The sequence below is a fragment of the Struthio camelus genome, chromosome 6 (assembly GCF_040807025.1).
Source record: "Struthio camelus isolate bStrCam1 chromosome 6, bStrCam1.hap1, whole genome shotgun sequence".
In the NCBI taxonomy this organism is placed as follows: domain Eukaryota; kingdom Metazoa; phylum Chordata; class Aves; order Struthioniformes; family Struthionidae; genus Struthio; species Struthio camelus.
In genome coordinates, this window is record NC_090947.1 from 4,724,831 (window position 1) to 4,745,884 (window position 21,054).

Below are 21,054 nucleotides of genomic sequence, written 5' to 3' on the forward strand. Positions count from 1 at the left end.
CAAATGAGTTTCCTTGCATACCAAATTACCAGAATACAGACTGGCAGCAGTAGTTCATGAGAATCAGACTTTTGCCTCAGCTCTTTCCCACTTCTGGGGTCAATCTTGCTCTTTTGACAGTTAAGACTCCAAAAACAAAGTCTGAAGTTATTTTTACTGCAGGTGCACCTTCCCCTTTCTTGTTAGGATCTGCATTTTTAGTAGAACGAAATCATGAAATACCAAAATTTTTCATGTTTGAAAGGGCAAGTTGTCTGAAGTTTTCTATTTATCTATAGTAAGATATGGCAATCATTTGGAGGTCCTCTGAATAACTGTTTGCTGAGTATCTGTTGAAATAGCTGTTTAAGATACTCAATTAAACAGCCCGAGAGGGAACAAGCAGAACTGGTGGAGTGAGCAGGAGGCGGCCACTTGTACTATCTGTGCTTTACTCTGTGCGTCCTCTACTGCTTGTTCTGAAAAGGGCACCGAAGTCCAATATCAGAACTACTAGCACAAGTTTGAAGGCCCCAGAAAAACAAGTGCATTTTCTTCCTTTCTATTTACCTATTTTGTTCTGTTACAGATATACCATTTCTGTGAGAATAATCTTTCAGTGCAGGTCTCAAGGATAATTAACAAGGGAGAACAGATGAGAGCGGGACCTCAGTCAAAAGGGAGATCCCGAGACGTGACTGGTTTGTACTTCTAAGCAGCCTCCCCCAGGGGGTTGGCAAATCCATTGTGTTTTTTCCTCCCCTTTTTCTTTCTTTTCATTTCTTTCTTCTTCCCTTAAGAAATACTATCCTTGAAGCAAGGTAAGCTAATCAAACACTGGACTGCAAGAGTAGAGCCAGCAGGTCAAGGGAAAAGATAATTTCCCCTCCCTGGGACTCCCGAAACTGCATCTGCAACACTGTGCCCCATTTCAGACTCCCCAGTACAATATGTATTAACAAAGTGAAGCAAGCCCAGCATAGAGCCACTAAGACGCTTACGAGTCTGGCAGAGGTTGAGGGGACCCAGGTTTGCTCAGCCTGGAAAAGAGAAGGCTAAAGGTGGGAACCTGACTGCTATTTACAACTACCTAATGGGAAGCTATAGAGAAGATGGAGACGGACTCTTTCCAGAGGCGCACAGTCATGAGACAAGAGGCAACAGACAAGCTGCAACAAGGGGAACTCTCACCAGATAGGGAGGAGAAAAAACACGTTCACACCGAGGGTAACGAAACATTGGAACAGGGGCCCAGAGAGTGGAATCGCTGTCCTCAGCTTTTCAAACGTTGACTGGACAAGGTCTGAGTAACCTGATCCACCTTTAATACTACTCCAGCTCTGAGCAGGGGACTAGATGACCTCCAGAAGTCCCTTGCAACCAAGATTTTTCTATGATTCTGTGAAATGTTAGCAGCAGACAGTAGATCCTTTCTTAGTCTCAGTGCCATGCTCCCTTTGAAGTCCTATTACGTGGAAAGGAAACATCAAATGACAACTATTAGACTAATGACAAATACTCACCACCATATTGTAGGCATCAGGAACTTCAATTTCAAACTGAAACTTTCCAGCTTGGTAATAGCCCTCATCTAGTAAAACAAACAAACAAACAAAAAACCACAATACAGATAGTTAAATAAGAGAAAAGAAACAGAGAAACAGATGTCATGTAATACAAAATACCTGTCATTAAGAAGTATTCGGTGGTAACCCCATGCAGTTATTGTAATCTTTGTGACCTAGTTACACCATTATACTCTAATGTCATCAAGTAAAATTACGCTTGAAAGCATATTCATCATCCTAATTTTTGTGACTAACCCTTTCTTTTAAGATTAGATGCCCAAATGTTCTTGTTGTTAGATGTTTCTTCTATATTACCCTCTTCAAACAGAGGAAAGCCAGTCTCTTCCCATTATTAATATCCCTTCCTAAAGGCCAGCTCTGAAATCATTTGCCAACAATAACTATAGCAAGCAATATGACATCTTCTGAGTCATCCCTGGAATACAATTCCAGCTAGTAAAATAAAGATGCCTGCCTTTGCTCTCTAAAGCATCTCTTAGGATAAATGAGAGTAAAAAAGAAAAAAAAAACCCTCACACTGAAAACAAGAGAAAGTTAGTTTTGTCTTGGTAACACACGCCACTATTGCAACGGAGAGTTGGTCAAACAATTAGCATAGTATCGAGTTTTGTAGAAAGCATACATGAAGATTCAATTCAAAATACGCTACTTTTCACCTTATTCTCCCAAATTTTAGCTTTATCTACTACTGTGTAAATACCAAAGATTATTCTTACGTTCACCACGCTACTCCTCCAAGTCATTGCCTTCCTATTACCAGACTTCCTATGGATCCTAAATAGGGAGTAAAAAGCTGGACAGATGTCTCCATTTCTAGGGGAAACTAAGTTCCATATCCAGTCTCAGAGGCAGCACGGTAAGGGTCAAATCGCTGTCAGAAAAAGAATTAAAGTAGGAGGGTGGTGCCCTGTAGCTGTAAGATACCCCCAAAGAAGAAACCACAGCTATGTAGGCATCATATGCCAGTCACTCCACATCTAGCCAGATCAAGCAATAAAAGTGACAGATGAAATCTGGCATAGATAAAAGGAAAGTGATACACGTGAGGGGAGGGGTAGAAACAGCATTTCACCGATGAAACAGTGGCTCTGAGCTGATCACTGGCATGCAGAATCTAGATCTGGGGTGACACGAAAGATCGTTTCACGAAGACCTCAGCTTCTGCTGCCCTGCAGCAGCCCATAAAGTCAGTCACGTGTTGGGATTCATCCGGCACGCAGTCTTCTGCTGAGGTCAGTTTGTCCCTGCTGACTCCAGAGTGCAATCCTTAAACAGCGTGTGCACTTCTGCTCCCTTCACCTCACACTATTTGTTACTGCTGGAAAAAGTACAGTGAAAAGTAACAATAGTCAGAGTCATGGAGCAGCTGTTGTTTTAAAAATAAAAAAAAAAAAAGTTCCATAACCAGTAAGAGAGAGGACTCAGAAGGAAAGAGAGGATTTGGTGCATCTCCATGAGAAGCAACACTGACAGGGAATAGGGATGGTCTGCTCACTGCCTCTTCTAATACAAGAGCTTCACAATGTAAAAAAGGAGGTAATTCTTCACTCATGAAGACAGCAGCAGACTTGCTGTCAGTTTGGAGAGTACATGGGAGAAAGTATATGTCTGCCTTGTTCTTACGCTGCCCCGCACATCCACTTAAGCCTCCTCGCAGCCCAGAGCACAGTATCTTCCCCACATCCCCAACAGCTTTGTAGCAGAGGTTTGGTTAAGTCACAAGAGCCAGCGGTCCCGGAGCGACCCTGGAAAAACCACCTTCCTGATCACAGTACCAGGTGAAACCAAGTTGGATGAACAACATCCTGCCACACAGTGCACATATGATGGGTGCTACCAGAACACCAACTCTTGGAAAGACATGCTTTCATACTCTACTTGCTAACGCGTGTTAAATCCTGTTCTTGTGCTAACAACCACGTGTCATGAACAACACGAACGCTGGTGTGCAGCGGCATGCTTCACAGTGTACTACAATAAGAGAGCAAGTTTGCTTCTTTGACTGGCAATTATCCCAGATGATGTATCAGTTTGGAAAACCTGCCTGCCTCTCTGTCAACTTCAGATCCAAAACTGAATTATTCAAACTGCCAAATTTTAAAATATGAAGACTTAAAACATCTAGTTGCATTTAACTGGAGATTGAAATAGATAACAGTCAACCTGCAGCTCTTGAGATGTCTGTGCTTGGAAGCTGAGACGCTCACAAGTGATCTGAAAGGGGTCCGTCTGGCATAGCAACTGTTGTGCTTTTTTCATTAAGAAAGGGACACGGATAGGTGTCCTGCCCACTCTGAAGGGCCGCGGACCCCTGAGGAACGCTCTTGTCCAAATTGAGTACTCTAGCTCTCTGCCTCATATGGTATCAGCTATGGTGAAGACCTGAGGGTCAGGAAGGCTCATTACCCTTACGTGATGGTCTTTCTTAATATTATTTTTAAAGCAACATCACAAAGAAAAAGCTCGGTAAAGCAATCCATAGTTTAGAGAAACTTCAAAACTAGCGAATCAGGTTGTAGATTTTTTTTTCCTCTATAATCTAGCTTGCTCCAAAATATACACACACAGAAAAAGCTCTAGGCCTTCTGATACACTTCTTCAAAATCCTCTTCCAGGATAACATGATGTCTTCTGCACTTGCCCCCTTTTCAGTCCCTATATAGGTCATGCTAGATCCATTTTTTCCTACCAACCAACGCACCATATTCACCTGCTCAGCTTTCACTCCACACTACAAGCTCCCCAAAAGCTTGTAGCTGATCCACACAACTGCAATCATCACAAGACTGCAGCCAACTTCTCTTGGGATGGTCAGCTGGTGAGAGGTTGCAAAGAGAAAAGGAGTAGAAGAGGGACTCACTCTGCTAAAAAATGCAAATCCTCAGCTGTAGGAGGAAACGAGCCTGTCGTGGCCGGTGCTGCCAAGATCAGACTCAGGTGCTCCCTAAGTCCAGTATGCCACACCAAAATAAACCTGTGCCCAAGGAAGAGAGGAGACATTGGTAAACACAGCATGGTTTGGCTTCTCCCAGGAGCCTCTGTGTGGACCACTGATGGAATCAGCTCATGGGTATCAATGGCTGCAACAACAGCACAGACACAAAATACGACAACAGAACCTGGTTGGTTTTCCCCATCCCACACAGTAACATTTACAGCTGTCTCCACAACCAACTACCAATTTCTAGCACCTCACTCACCCAAATCTTTAGTCATCCTACACACACGCATGAAACTGCCAGCCTTAGCCATTGCAAATCTCACTTTAATAATCTGCCCAGCACACACTATGCAGATACATTCTCCATTTCCATCCCAAAGCAATTTTGGAGCACGTTTCATTGATTAAGCAGTTTTGTCAGGCAAGCTACGCTTTACCAGCGAGGAGGTGCAGATGCACCAATTTTTATGGAGGGGAAAAAAAAAAGGCAGGTCAAAGCATTTACATTTGTCTTTTGTGTTCAGAAGTATTGAGATAAAAATCAGTAAATTCATCCTTTAGAAAAGAAGCAGATGTATAAAGATGATTTATACCAATATCCTTTTGATGAAGCTGTCACGTAATGGTCTCAGGAAAGAATGATTGCAAAAACGCTCTAATATTTCACTCGGGAGTGCAAACAGCCAAACCACCAAGTCACCCTACAGGGCACAGCTAATTGTTTCAGGGGGCACAATTTAACACATAAGGAACACCAGAAAGGACTTCGGTGTTTCGTACGGTACAGGCAGTGTACCTCAAGCCTTCCATAAGGCTCTTTGGTGCCCTGCAAGCATTTGTCAAGCTCTGCTTCCCAGTGTAATCAATCACACAAAACACCCGCTTGTATTTGCGTAGAGAGAAGACTGCTATCTGTACCACAGGGTGACGGAGAAACCGCAGTACTGTTATGGTTGCTCAGTAAGTTCAGTAATGGAAAGTTATTTTCATTGGCTTAATTGCAACAGTCCTTTGCTGTTGTGGGCTTGGAGTGAAGCACACAGCAGACCTTCATATCCCACTGCAGTTCTCCCCACCAATGTGAAAGAGATGCCTATGGATGTATGCATCTACATGTGCCTTATGTCAAAAAAAAAAAAAAAACACCCTCAAGATTTAAATGAATCTTAATTGTAATATAATTGTCCAAAAGAAACTCTAAGGGAGGAGAGTTTGCCAAAGACTTCAGCTTCCTGCCAGCCAAAGAGTGAGAGAAAAACCATGCTCCACACCTCCTTGTGCTCCAAGACACAACAAGCACCTCTGCGACACACAGGACCATTACAGTAGGCAAGCACGGGCAGCAAGATCATCGCAACGTTTTTCAAGAGATGCACAGAAATAAAACCAGCCGAACAACTTCGCTAGCTCTGCGTGCATGGCCAGGAGCAGGGCGAGCTCACGGCCGCCCCACTTTTACCCAGCTCGGGTGGGAACACAAGTGCCCACAAACAGGATGAGATCGGACCAGGCAAGTTCAGTTGAAGGGGACAGGACCAGCTCGGCCCTCTTCCTCTGCACAAAACTACCATGGCAAGGGTGCACCGTTTCCTGCGGGAGTACTGGGATGAACTGGCTACAAAGGGGTTACGTGATCCCCAGAGTCAGAGAAATGGAAGAGGCAGGACCAGGCAGTGAAAGAATACTCCTTCGGTCAGCAAAAACCTACCTTAAACGTGCCCAGGCATCTTATAACCGCATGCATTGCTTTATTTTTAATCTTCTTTTATTCATTTTATTATGCCCTATATAAGGCTGAAAAATCACTGGAAGCCTTAGAGCGCTTTAGGCTCCGTATTGCACCTGCAGGTATTTTTCAAGCACTACACGATCAATTCACCCCCTCAAAGACAAATCAATACTCATCATTGCCTTGCATTACAATTTCTAACTCCTCACTTTATGTTTCTGGTTCACCTCGGCATCAATCAATGCTAACACTAACAAAAAAAATACATTGGGTAGCCTACTTTTTGTGCTACAAAATAAGTTAGAACGCATTTACCAAACAGAAGAGTAAAGCCTCCCTTCCCTCTCCTCTTCCTCCTCCCCCCATTTTTACTCTCTGCATGCTTGCAAATTTTTCCTCTAAAGCAACAATAAAGCATGCAAGTCATTACCAGTTGCTCAAATTTGTATTAAGAATTCATATCCCCGGAGAGCCCCAGTACCCAGCCAGAACTCATGAAATGCATCAACAAGACGGTAAGCCTTCACGATGAAGCCATCTTACAGCATCTCAAAGTAACTCAGTTCTCCCACGTGGTTTTCTTCCCCTTTGCCCCACAACAGCCAGACTGGGACGGAGACGCTCTCTTTGTTACTCACATGAAAGTAACTGACAAAAAATGAAGTTCTGGCAAAGTTCGTAGCGAACAAAGGGCTGTAAATAAAGCAGTCAATTGAAACAGTTTTAGCGCATAACCTGTGAAGTTGGTCACTGACAAGGGACTCGTGCAGAAAGGGAATAAGTGAGTGCCACTGCTCCAGCTTTCCTACCGCTTAAATTTGTCTTTAAGCTATATTAGCAGGGTAAGTATCTTTCCCCTCTTTGGCTCAAGTTTCATGTATTACTATTAACAACATCCTTAACGATTCATTATTTAACTCAGTTTGTGTTTGTAAGGTGCTTCGATGGTTAAGAGCGCGCTGAAACTACTAGCTTCTATTACTTCTGATTTATCCCTTTAAATGAAAACGCAAGATAATTAGGACAGGCCACAAAGGATGCGCTTTTGATAGCGGCTCCTAGAATAAGCAGCGTTGAAATGCTCAGCCATGCTCACCGCCATTTGTCGTTTCATGGCATGCAAAACAGGAAAAAGCCTCTATTAACTCCCTGAAGAATGAGATGCAAAACTAATCACGCAACCCCAGATTACCCCAACTGTTTGCAAACTATAAGAAAACCACATTAACTCTATACGTTCCTCTAGTTTTCTTTAGGTGCTAGCTACCTGACTTCACACACTTCCCCCTCCACCAGTGACTACTATGTCATACTCTCAGCATCCAATTTTGTACTCCAAATATCAGTGCAGCAGGCAGACTCCGCCTGTCTTCCAGGCATCTCATTTTTCCTAGCTTTTGATCTAATATGCTGCTGGTTACAAAATAAGAACTAAGGCAACTGGTGCCGTAAGGACCTTTTTACAGGACAGAACAACTGGTTCAGACTACAAAGAGAGGAAGACGCTCCACGCAGCAGGGAAAGTCAGCAGCACCTGCCCCAGGAACACGTAGATTTTATTGCCACAGTGGACAAACTAAGTTTTCCTGTTTTCTAGTGTGGTGCTATTATACATCCACTCATGGTGCACTGCAAAAAACGCTATCAAATAAAGGAATCTGAATTTCTCAGAGCGCAAGTTTAAGTAAAATTTAGTATGCAAACTAAGCAGTCACCCTTGTCAAGATTTTCTACAAATTCATTGTCATTTGACATTCACTCTCATCAGAGCCATTTTGTGATATTAAATGCAGAAAGGTTACGGTGAGAAGCGGAGAACACAGGAGCTGAAGCTTTATTCTACACAGCCCTGAAAGTATTTCTGCCTGACATTGACGGTAAAGTTTATTTTCTCATTTAAGTTGTGAGAACTGGAAAAGAAGCTGCTTTCACTGTCCTTCTGAGAGCAGCCACATTCAACCTGACTGCATAAAACATAAAACAGACTTTGTCTATAAAATTAGGTATGGACACTGACCACAAGTGGCACTTCTTGTGTTACAGAGCAGGTTCAGCTGGTACCTGTGCAGTACCCAGACAGGCTTTGAGAAACTGTCCTGGTGTAACACTCCTCATAAAATGTATTTACAGAATGCAAACTCTAGAGTTAATCAGGATAGGAAACAACTTAAACATAAAATGTTATATAAAGATAGCACCGCAATTATCGCACAGTTACCAGCTTCGCCACAGGAGGAGGCAATCTCTGTAACTGCAGATAACCAGACTCTGATCCCTAAGAAGTGGGCCTACAGGAAGCTCCTCACTCTGCAGACTATCGAACCCAGCCTACACACGCTTACTACATAGGCCCCCACCGCGAGGACTACAAGGCGGCATTTGATATTCCCTGGCACCAGTAGCTGGGCTAAGCCCAACTCTTGCTCTGCAATTGGAGAGCGGCAGAGCTATTTGGAAAGCACTCTCTTAAGAGCCAGATATATGAACAGAATTTCTAGAAGCAACTCAATGTTGGAGACAATTCCAGGCAGAAGAAAAAACTGGCTCTTCCTCCAAAATGTCGAAATGCATGTAACATTGTTTAGACACTGCAAGAACAGTTGCCTCAAGCAATGATTTTTACCCATCTGAGGCAGAAAAATTTTGAGAACCACCTAGCTGCCTCTGCTGCCCCAGAGAAAAGCAAGATTTAGCATACTCTAGAGTGAAACTTGTTCAATAACAAAACTAATCAAAAAGCTACAAAGATTTTCTTGTTACATATTATAGTCTGCCTTCAGAGAGTCGTGCTAAGCTGCAGCCGATCACAAGATTCTGTACCTGAATTACGCACAGCTGAAAATAGATGTTTACTTCGGTCAGACTGCAACTGCAGAGACTTCAGCTGTGCAGCTATATTTAGAGTAACAAAATGTTAATTAAGATCATCTCATTCCCAAGACCATTTCAGCAATGAAGCTAGCACAAAAACCATGCACTGCAAGGCCTGTCTTCTGGCTACAGCACCTTGCTGAGCAGCAGTTAAGAGACAAAAAAACTGATTAGGTATTAAGACACCTTGAAATTAGTACAAAGAAGCTATCATGGCTTCACATTCGAGACATTCCTGACTTGCATCAGGATGACCTTGCAAAGTCGACTCATTTCCAAACTACAGTAAAGTAGCATCATATACACTGAAGAGGAAATAACTGGTGAAGACGAACAGACTAGCGCTTACTATGTACATGGATGGGGGTAGATCTTCTACACAGAATAACGTGTTAGAAGCTCCATATTCGCCCTTTCAGTTATTATTTGGCTTATACTGAATAAGGCAGTCTTACTCATTTTTCCATCACAGAAAAGTTGCATGAGCAGGCGTCTCCACAAAGACCACGCAAGATTTCTATTGCCAAGTGCTAGCTGCTCTTGGCTAAAAAGTAACAACAGTGACATCTAGTGCTCATTTGGTATCAAGGTACCAGATTATCAGAAACATGCCTCTCGCGCCGCAAGCGCAAACCATTACTTGTACAGGTAAAACACCACGATCGACATACTGCAGCTCAACTCTGTTGTCAACCTACAGAAAACGTAGGCCTACAGAAATCAGTTGGCAGGGAAAGACTGATCCTCACATGCTAACACTCACCTGAACATTTTACAAAGTACTGCATAGGCAAACGTTCTCATTTGAAAAGCTGCACAGAGCAGTAACAGGAGGCGTTTCTGAAGTTTAAGTAGTTAATCTTCCACACAACTTCATCCACAAAACACAACTTTTCATTCTAAAACGGACAGCCTTAATTACATGAGCAACAAGCACCATAACTTCAGACAGCTATTAAGAAACTCACCTTCGAAATAATGCATTTGAGAAAAGCAGTACTGAGCCTTCATTTTTATTTAATAGCCTGCCAGCAGAAGCTCCACGGTATACTTACGTGGCATTAGTAGTAAAAGGCCCAATTTCCACATACTTCAAGGACTAAGAGACTCCCACATGTTAAACACCTTCAGACATACATATATTTGAAGTTTTATAGCAATGTTGTACCTGCCATCTTTCTTTTCAACTCTACAGAATCAACCCGTCAGTGGAAAAAAATTAATCTGCAACATAACAGGGCTGTAGTACAATAATTTCTCTAGACGTGGTCCAAGATTTTTCTCAGCAAATAAAACCACGCGGTTCAAAACTGGCTGAGAGAAAAAACTGTTTTTAACCAAAACGAGCAAACAAGACCTGAACGCTTCCTCAATCTGCTTAATTTTAACCGCTGTTTTCAGTGGAACCTGGTTCTCAAAAGCCAACCCAATTTCTCCACTGCTGCAACAGTCATCGCATTACACGCACGCACGTCTTTTTTCTTTGCCTACTGTCAAAGAACTAACTAACTAACAAGAAAGTTCATTGGATTTTTGAGTAAAATCTTGGACTTAGGTTGGCTAAACACAAACACTCACAGAAACAAAAACAACATGTTTAGAAAGTTACCTGGGATTACAGTTAGCTGAAAGTAATGAAGCTTGTTTGGGTCAGGAAAATTCACTTTACATGTACCTGTGAAGAAAATAAGTTTATATCAAACAACTGTATTTCCACTGTTAGGGAACCACACATACCATGCTTCATACACTCCAGACTTACTCCCCGATTAACCCTTACACTCCAGTGAATTGATTTCCTACCCTTTCTCTCTTAAGTGTCTCTTCCCTACTCAGTTACAGGTCACGGCTCTTTACGCCAAGTCACCTGCGGTAACGGCACTTCACCCCTTGAGCTGTGAGAATGAATAAGGGCATTTCCTTTCAGTATGCCATGTTGTCTCAAAGACCTAAAAAAATGCCAAAGGGATTGGTCTTCTGCAGAGGTGTCAGCTACATGTTACCACAACAGCACACAGAACCAGCATGGTCTCCTTAAAAGCTCTTAAATGGTAACACGGATATCTCAACAGTTGATAACACACTGCAGCTTGTGAGAAGTCACGCCCCACCAACCCATGCTAAGATAGGACTATTTGCACCTGTAAGGTATAATGAGATATAAGCTTTACTGGAAAGCTCATCCAGAAGTCAGTGAAGTCCCCGTTCAGCTGTTAAACAAATTTGTTCAACATACCAAGCTAACTCAGTGCCATAGTTGGCCTAATTCATTACATCCAAGAATGAGTTTCACAATCACATTAGGCTACCAGATCCTTACCCTATCCCTTCAAAAAATTCTTAGAAAATAAGAAAAATTTAGTTTTTTTTTTTTTTTGCTTTTGTACTAGAATAAAAAGGAGAGGTCCGTGTTTCACAGCTACATAGTTTTACTGTTTTTCAGAGTGAGTTTTGTTAAAGAAATGTCCTGTTAAAAAAGGGCTTGGGGCGGGGGGGGAAGCAAGCTAACACTCTGCTTTGGCATACTGCAGACTCTAATTCATCAGACAACATTTCTCCCTACCAAGGCATCACAATCAGCCAGGAATGACTTGAATTTGATGAACTGACTGCTCCAGAAACAGCTGTTGACAGTGCGATTTCAGAGCAACTGCAGCTACTACACTGTTTGCAGTCTTGCATAAGCCTATGACTAGAAAGCAAACTGGCATACTACAGGCATATACAGTATTCAAGCTTGCCTGATGATACGTGTAGTAGCTGTGCATGCCTTTCTAACCTATGCGATACCAAGGAGCTTCAACTCCATTATCTCTGAACATACTAAGCACTTACCCTTTTCTACTACAGGGCTTCCAACAGTTAACTATTTTCCTTTGGTACCTTCCAAATGCAAGACAAAAAACTACCAGGTAAGCTTTTTTTTTTTTTTTTTTTTTTTTTTTAAAAAGTGTGTTTTATTTGTGCTCTATGTAAGCGATTACACACATTAGCTGAGATGGTGGAGCATCCTTACAAACCCCTGTTTGCATTCTCAGTCTGTATGAATTTAAGGAGAACAATCAGAAAGAAGAGCAAGAATGAAGAGACAACATCAACCTCAGAGGCTGTGTGCGGGGTGTTATGATACTAGTCAATGGTTTCCATCCAGCAGAAGCAAGTTTACAGCATAACAGACAGCCCTTTGTTTGCAACTGATAACACAAACCCTTCTCACGTACAAAACCAGCCTTTCTTGATCATAGCAGAGTCAAGTCGTCAAGCTGGCACTAGATGCGTACATCCATTGATACGTGATTATCCATATTAGGCAGCCTTTAACTTCGGAAACAAGAAGTTAAATACCACTAGAGGTGTGAGACCTTATCTGCATGAAAAAATACTATGTAACTGGAGCTGTCCACAAACCCTTGTAATGCATTCGCATTCTAATAACTATAAACTCTGATGTGTATTTCTCTAGCGCTCATTATCCTATTGAAAAGTCTATGCCATAAAGCTTAACAAAACCTAAAATTATTCAGCGTAAACTTTCTGTAGAATTGTCTTTAAGAAAGAAGAGGACAGATACAGGAAGAGCTGAGTAATGCTTCTTCATGCCCTCCCTTTTTGAAGCTTCTGTTCAGTACTTTTTGTGATCCTGATTCTTCCCATCAGGCCTTTTGTACTGAAAGGCTTGATTTTTTCTGAGATCCGAGAGTTGATCTGGATTTAGAAGCATTAGCAAAAAGAGAGAGACCCAACAGAAGCAGCGCTCAGAGGTCTGACCTGAAAAATATATTATGGTCAAAGCTTCCCTCAGACAGGGAAGACTAGAAACATCATGAGTTACCTGCCGGTGTAACCAGGGAGAATCCTCTCTGCTTTCTTTCGACGGATGAGCATACAGGCAAGACAGCATGAATGCACGCAAGCACAGTACTAGTCTGCACGTACACTCTTGGACTGCTGCTCATGCCTCTTTCCCTGCAGGGGAAGCATCTTAGACTACTCTGAAATAAGAACATGCACCACAGGAAGTTATGCAGAGCAAGTGATGGGCTCTAAAAATGCCTCTAAGCTTGCTATGCAATAACTTGTTTTGCTTGCCCATATTACAAGTACGGATTGCAAAAATCGCACAGACACGAAATGATGCTGTCCTGGTCTACGCTTGAAGGGAAGGAGAGCTCAGCAACAGCTAGCTTTACTGTCAACAGCTCCTCTTAGCAACAACTACACAGCCTTAGGAACTTCATTCTCTTTTATAAAAGACTTTTTGTTTTGCTGCCCATTACAGAAGTAGCTTCTCTCTCAAGCTAAAGATCAAAATAAATTTTATATATATATCCATATCCATATTAATTTTTATATATATCAAATTTATATATATACACACACACACACATATATATATAAAAAACTTGATTTTTAACTATTTATCCTCAGCTTTGGAAGCAATGAGTGAATTACCACACTTTAAAAAAATCTATTTTAAAGTACATGTTAGTAGTGTCTGCTTGTAGCATAAGACACATTACAGGTAAGATGCCAGGGCTAAAAATCACTATCTTACTTTTTTACAAATACAGATTATGTTTGTACTATTTTTAATGACTTATTACTATTAATGACTAATCCCACTATTAACAAGCGTGTCAGGTTACCACTTGTGTGTGAAATGAAAGAGCACTAGGTTGGTTTAATATGTTGCCTGAGAACTCAGCTATTCACTCTGCCCCTAGATCAGCATCTCCTGTTTTGAAAATGAAGAGAGAGTAGAGGAAAAACAGGAGCGAGGTAACAAATGCAGTCTTTAGTTCCTGGTAACTTTGAGGCACTTTAAGAGAAGGAACCTCCCTCACGCCACCAGTTCCATAAAGGTAACCAAGTGATCGTTACTGCTTCCCAAGGACACTGATGAGGGTCCCTCCCCTCCGCTGTGTCCTGAAAAGGGGGCAAGCAAAGAAAACCTGTTTAAGCCTTCAGTGGGCTGGCAGAGTTTTGCACGGCTTTCCCTAAGGAAAGGAATGTCATTAGCATTCACACTTCAGCCAAAACAATCAAATTCAGCAGTCCTTTTCTCCTTAAAATGCATGCCATTAAATACTATACTTACAAGGTAAATTAGCTTCAAGTTCTGCAACCTCTGTAGAGAGAAAAAAAAATACTGTTATTTATGCAAGCATAAAGCCGTTGCTGAAGTCCAAATTGGCAGATCTTCTAATTTAAACTACCCTGCAAATCAGATTTCTCTCTTAAAAAGAAAATTAAGGAGCATGGAAGAGTTACCTTGAAATTTCTCTTTAAGCCACACAATTTTCTGCACAGTGATTCATTGCTAAAAATGCTCATCTGCCCTACAGACAAGGCAAACATATCCTACTATGATTAAAGGGTTCAGCTCCGGCAAGTCTAAAGCATCAGGGCGTCTTACACACAGATCACTGGCACTTCAAAAGGTGACCGTATCCAAACCCCCAAGGAGCTTGTCTACATAAGGCACTTCAAACGCATCGGGCCAAAACTCCACACTTAAGCAGACTGCACAATGACAGGACGGTTTTAAACAAGGATTTCTAAAGTGTTTGGGATGCTCCATCCTCTTCCTGCATAATGATTTCTTCATGCTGCACATAACAGTGAAAAGAACTGGCTGCGCAGCTGCAGAGGAGGGTACACGGACCATAACCGAGCACAAACATCAGCAGCCTGCAAAACACAAAGGCAGCCAGAATCAGGGTGCCGAGCCAACGATGAAAACAAGCCCGAGAAGTTCAGAGCCTGCATAAGCACCACCACTACCCAATACCTAAACGCTCATACTTGTCCGCTGCCAGCTACAGAGGCTCCCTCAGTAGCACATATAGTGCACTTGGAAACAGCTATCGAAACCCTGCCTCAACACTTTAGTTTGCATGGCTGTCTTCTGATTCCTGCTCTGTCTCCTCTTTTGCAGCCCTCATCAGCTTTCCCTCTCCCACTCACCTGTTCTCTGCCTTCCTGTCTACGGGTGCTGTCCTACTAGATGGCGTTCTGCCTGCAGAAATCGGCAATAAGAGCACCAAAGCAATACAGAAAGATGAACCCTCAAATCCAGCATCTGGCACAGCAACCTGCACTGGCTAGTGATTAAAAAAAAAAAAAAAATTCATCTGTTGCACAAAGCCCCCCAAAACTTTAGCGCTGTTGAACAAAGCGTTAGTTTTTGCTTCTGTACCTGTTGGATACTTCCCCTAGGGATATGATTATGCTATAGCTATGCACTCCTGTTCAAATAAAGTTTCTTTACATTTGTTGAATGTGTTATATGAAAAAAAGAAAATAAGCTGATTCAGTTGCACAGCTCATAGGAAGAAAAGTTTATTCCAAAGCCCTTCCTTTGCCAAACTACTCTCTCTGGACGACCCACTGCTCTCCTCCTCTTCCGTGTAGGCTATTTAAGTCTTACTTCCAGCTACCTGTATTTTTGCAGAAGTACAAATGAGACGCATGGAGATATCTCACCCTTTTACTTCTCAAATTCCAAGAAGCCTAGTCAACTCTATTTTTGCATTTCATGTGGAAATCAAGTGAACAAATTAACTTCACTATGGTCTACACATATACAGCCTGGTTATTTGGGCTACAAGTAGATTGTACGAGATTCAAACACCACCCCTCAAAAACATATGTAAAGAGAAAATCATAACGCAGTTGAAGACATGGGGAGAGCCTTCTCGGCACAGAATCCAAATTGATCCGATGGCAGTTAAGAGCTCCCTAATTCCCCAGAATTTGTCTTGTTTGCACACTTACTAGACTTGGCTGGTCTCCACAGGGACCATGACACTTATTTGACTCCTACCTGCCCCTTGCATGCCGCAGCACTCCTATCCCCATGTCTGCAGCCTACCATACCAAGTAAAAGTGCCCAGAGGATCCCAGCAAAACAGAAGTCTTGTGGTTTTTTTGTATTAAAAGGTCACAATTACACATTTAAAATTCTACACTCGGCAGGGTTTTAAGTTACTACAGCTGATTTATCCAAAGAGTTGGGTCCAAAGATACACGCTGCACTGGCGACATGCTTACGCTTAAAAAATTGTCAGAGTCTTCCCAACATTAAAAAAAAAAAAAAAAAAAAAAAGGAGCTTCAGCTATATACAAGGATTTAATTTTTACTTTCACTTTCAGGAAGAAGAGGAGAAAAAGAAACGATGACCTCACAATTTACGATTTTCCACAAGTATCTGTATGCAAGAAAGCAGCAAGGAGGAACACAGAACATTCAGAGCAGCTCAAAATGCTTCTCCAACTACCAGCGCAGAGAGGAACCAATTACTGTGGGTTACAGTTATGCACACCCACCATAAGCATGTCCCCCCACAGCCCTTCATCTCCAAATTCACCAGCCTCAAATATTTGGAGGCACTACCAACCCACACTGGAGGGGAGAGTTTAGGAGCAGGCCCTTAGTTCGTGCTGTTGACTCCTTTTCCTTATCGTTTCCTCTGTGCACTGTTCAGCTTAACGAATCCTGCCTGCTTTTTGCTTCAATTCTGAGAAAAAGGCAGGCAGGGAAAAGGGAGAATCCAAAGAACTGAATTGGTTCAAAGTCGGCAGCGGACAGCCTGCCGCAGCTCTGCTGAGCCACAGCCTCACTTCGGCCTCCTGCAGCGGTCAGTAGAAAGTCTCTTTGAAGCATGAAGAGTTTCCCGTAAAACATGCAAACTTCAGTCTTTCCCTTTGTCTTGGCACAAGAATGAGCAGGTTTTTGCTTGTGAAAGCACAAAATCAAAGATGCTCACGTGCACGAGTACGGAACAGCGAGCTCTTTCTTTGAGGGCATGCAAACAAACGGGAAGGCTACGATAACACGCATGAAAACTTTGTGAACAACAGCAAGTTCCTGCCAAAAACGAAGGGTTTTTTTTGTTTTGTTGCTTTTTTTAAACCCACTCAGCAACAAATCACGGGAACTAAGAACAAAACACAACTCTATCCTTACCTGCCTCAATAATCTAACGTTTTAAGTAACAGCAGGTCAGGAAACAGATGTTGCCATCACCTGCACCATGTTAACATTGGTGATTAACAATAACTAGCACATTTTATGTGGCCAAAACCAGTGTTCATGAGTTTTCCAAATCCCATGTCTCTTTGGTAATGACAGTCTTGACGTTGAAGTCATTTTTGTATTTTGTTGCTTAAAAAGAGAATGTTTTGACCACATCGTTTGAACTTCATTAAGATTCTGATGTGTTACCTTATATATTGCCTACATAAAGCAATACACTTGTCAAAAAGCTCTCCAGAAGAGAATGCCTCTTGTGCGTTCTGCCAGCTTATTTGTATGATTTAACAGATTTGTAAACAAGCAAAATTTAGAAGCAACTACTACAGCTCAAAAGCACCGAACTTCAGAGGGCTCCAAATGCCTCACTAAAGAAAGAAATAAACTTAATCCCAAAAATGTACTGACCTCCTCTTCCAGTGAGTGACAGTCACTATAGCAAAACAGCAAAGAAAATCTCAGTTAAACCCCTTTACGCAACCAGTATTTTATGGATAAGCAGTATCAGTGTTCTCTATTTGTAAGAGCCACCTTGCCATTCCTTAAAAGGCTAAGACAAACAGCTGGATAACCCACGTCTTGGGAAATATTGTGCAAAAACATCGCAGAGCTTCCACTAGAAATCAATGCTTAATGCCGGCTCAGTGCTTGCCTAGCAGAGCTGCAGAAATACCGCCGAGCATTTGAATTCCTCTCTCAGTCAAGAGGGCTCATTGCCAATGCAAAGCAAACGCCAGAGCACTGCAAGGCTCAGCACTCATGCTGATAAGCTGTTCCCGGCAGGTCCAAAAGGCCACAGTGTAAGTGCAGACACGTGCCAGAGCTTCCGCAGGGGACACACTCAGATATAGCCATTACAGATCCAGCCTAGCTCCTCCCCAACAGCTAGTTTGGTGCCCCGACATCTTATTACATCTGGTGCATAAGCAGATCCAAATGGCATATATATTTGCAGAGTGCTGCTCTTGACCTCATACATGTTGCTTGAGTCAACAAACTCTACTAGACCCAAGCTGGCTCCCATCCATGGTGCGGATAATTCGCAACTCGGACAATATAGCTATAGATAACCGAGAAGCGCACTGCACAGCATTGCCTGCAAACATCATTCATGTAACAGCAAGGCAGAGCGCTTTAAAAGTTTCAAATGCCATTCTAAACTATGGCAAGAGCAAGAACGCAGGGGCTAAACTTAAATCTACCACAAACTCTGGAATAGTTGAACGCCCATTGATGATGTTTCAGAAACAGCTTGGGAACCTTGGGGGGGGGGGGGGAGGGGGGAGAAGCCAAGCTAAATACAAACAGCCACAGCTATTTATAAGCTATTTCACAAACAATTAATTCTCCCTACCCCTGACAATTCTCGGGACAGAAACAGGAACATACATGCTTGACACGTGCACAAGCATATGGTTTATGACAGACTCACGTGAATGTTATATTCAGTAACGCACAAACTACAATCAAAAGTTGCTTTGCTCCCTCCCCTGGCCCCACCTCAACAAGTCAGAATATAGAAATGCTTTACTAGCCTTGCCACAAAGACTCAAGCCATATGTTTCCCACTACAGTTTGCTTTTAAGTATGTAAAATGAAAGCATTATTTCCTCAAATGAAACTAATGTTTTCACCTCCACAACGATGCTTATTTTTCTCTAGTTTTAAGTGTAATGTCCCCTCCCCTGCTTAGCTCCCCCGTTTAATGTACATCTTAAGACACAGACCTTGAAACTCTGATAAAAACTCAATTTTCTAACTTTTAATTCTGGTATTATAATGCTGCTAGCCTCCTAACTTTTACCCATCTATCTTCACAGCTATTCGTGCTTAGCTCCTCTGAACCATACAATAGTAGAGACTGGTATTAGAAGTCAGACAAGCTGCCTAATACTGGCAGTTATTTAATACATAAGACACTCAGATTTTCCTTCCGCTTCAAATGCTTCCTTTAAGCAGGATATCATCAAATCACAAGCTTCAGCTTCTACACGTTATTAATTATGCTGCAAAACTTATTATCCTGACCTCAACAACTAGAACAAGCCACTGGGGTCAGAAACATAGGAAAGCAAACATTGCAATACATCATTTTACTTCCTCCTTGAGGTATACTGCAAATCAGAGGCATAAGAGCCAAAGTAACACATTGAGCCTGGCTTCCCTTTGCCAGCGAAGCCCTAGAAGTAGTCTTGGCAATACGGTTTTGAATTCATTTCAATTCCCCTTGCCGCTTGCTGGCTTTGGTATGTCAATCACAGCCATGCTGCAAGTGTTTTATTGAAAACCGTTAGTTGCCCCTTTAATAAATATTAATCACTCATTTATCAAGAAGCTTTTCACTGCCTTCTTCTAAAACAAGGGATTTTATTTTTTTGGACTTAAAAGCATCATCATACAATGTAATAAATAAAAGCGCTTCCTTTTCGATACACAGAAGTCAATGCAGCATTTAGGAAAAAAAATTCATGTAATCTCAGTGTTAACAAATTAAGGACCAATTTTTTTTAATCATCACAAGAAAGGTGTCATCTTTTTCTTCTCCTCTTAATCTTCTCACTTACTATTGTGACAAGGGATATTACTGCACCTACAGGTTTGAAAAAAGCCAATATACTGATTCCCTCCATTTTTATTTACACTGCTCATTTATCTGCGTTTTTATAATCGGTTTCACACTTCCTTTTTTCCTCAGGCTTCTACAAAAGCACAGCTGAAACATTTTCAGGTTATAAAAATCTGGTCATAAAGCCCATATACAATGAAGACAACTGAGGAATAAACCACGCTAACTTGCTTTCTTAGTCAATCAACTAACTTCAGGACGTCATTTATAAACAAATGAAACGGCACGAGTAATACAAAACTGACTGGCATTTAGACGCACTAAGAACAAAGCAGCTGAAGTGAAAGCCTCCGCGATCAAAAAGCGTACATGTCACTGGCACTGACCCTCTGGCACGTTCTTTATTTTTAATTCAATTTAATTCATTTACTAGTTACAGACCCTTATAGAGAATTAAATTTGCATAATGCTTCGGCTTGCTGTCCTCACCTCCTTTGAAATTTTCAGAAAGGATGCGCCTTTCAAGTTCAGCGCTATAAGGCTCTGTGCATCTTGCCGGAGCAGGCATGTGGCCACTACTGCCAACTCAGTGAAGTTTCCCCCAGAGGTGAATTTAAAGTTGTTTTAACATCAAAAATTGTCTCTGTGCCCATCAATTCCACCATCAATTTCAAGGAACAGCAAGCAGCAGAGAAGTCAAAAGTTGCTACAGCAAGTATAGAGCTTGCTCTATTTTCACTTTGATACCAGGCCTACAGAATTAAGGCTCTACTCTCTAACCGAGCCTATACTGAAAATCCAGCTAAAATAGAGATGCAAGAACGAGTCACACTGAACTTCTAACAAAGCTGTGCTTTATCTGAGCCTCTCTTCCCTGCCGGAGAGGCAGCAGAGCCCCTTTGAGCACGAGATTTCTGCCTGTCCCTCTTCCCCACATCAGTATTTGCTTTTTACCGTCTCTAACTGTGCACGTTTCCCATTTAATTTGTCTTGATGCATGTTAGTCACCGCTTGGTCTCTTTCCAGTCTATCCCTCCGTGATTATATAAAGCCTCTCTCCAAGAATTGGCAGCCTGAATTACTAGTCCTTGCCTGCCCTCATCCCTCAGACACCTCCACCCTTGGCGATTTTGAAGAGCTGCTTCTGTGATATCCCAGGGTTTCAGATCAGAGCCGTCCCTGCGTGCTCCTCTCCCCAGACAGATGTGCCCTGCTCACCTCCCAGCCGTGCTATCTGATTTGCTGAAGCCGTCAACAGCGGGACAAGGCTGCTACCAAATACTATTTAGCAGTCACCGCTTTAACTCCCCCGAGTTAAAACAGCTGGAAGAGAACATCCAGCTA

The 21,054-nt window shown here is 42.2% G+C and overlaps 1 protein-coding gene across 24 annotated transcripts in view; it reads right to left on the reverse strand.

Moving 5' to 3' along the window:
* The window catches only part of UBE2F (ubiquitin conjugating enzyme E2 F (putative)), an 87,817-nt gene that overhangs the window by 61,168 nt on the left and 5,595 nt on the right, over positions 1 to 21,054 (reverse strand). For 10 of the 24 annotated variants that reach the window (XR_011141784.1, XR_011141778.1, XR_011141777.1 and 7 more), the window contains exons 3-6: positions 14,208 to 14,237; positions 12,942 to 13,101; positions 10,719 to 10,784; positions 1,503 to 1,570 (exon numbers count right to left, since the gene is read on the reverse strand). Coding sequence is in view for 15 of the 24 variants with exons in the window: in XM_068947831.1 (XP_068803932.1) it covers positions 1,503 to 1,570; positions 10,719 to 10,784; positions 12,942 to 13,101; positions 14,208 to 14,237 (324 nt within the window). In the remaining 9 variants the exon portion in view is untranslated. The remainder of the gene's footprint in view (positions 1 to 1,502; positions 1,571 to 10,718; positions 10,785 to 12,941; positions 13,102 to 14,207; positions 14,238 to 21,054) is intronic. The other 14 variants (XR_011141780.1, XR_011141779.1, XR_011141782.1 and 11 more) reach the window with 3 other exon arrangements.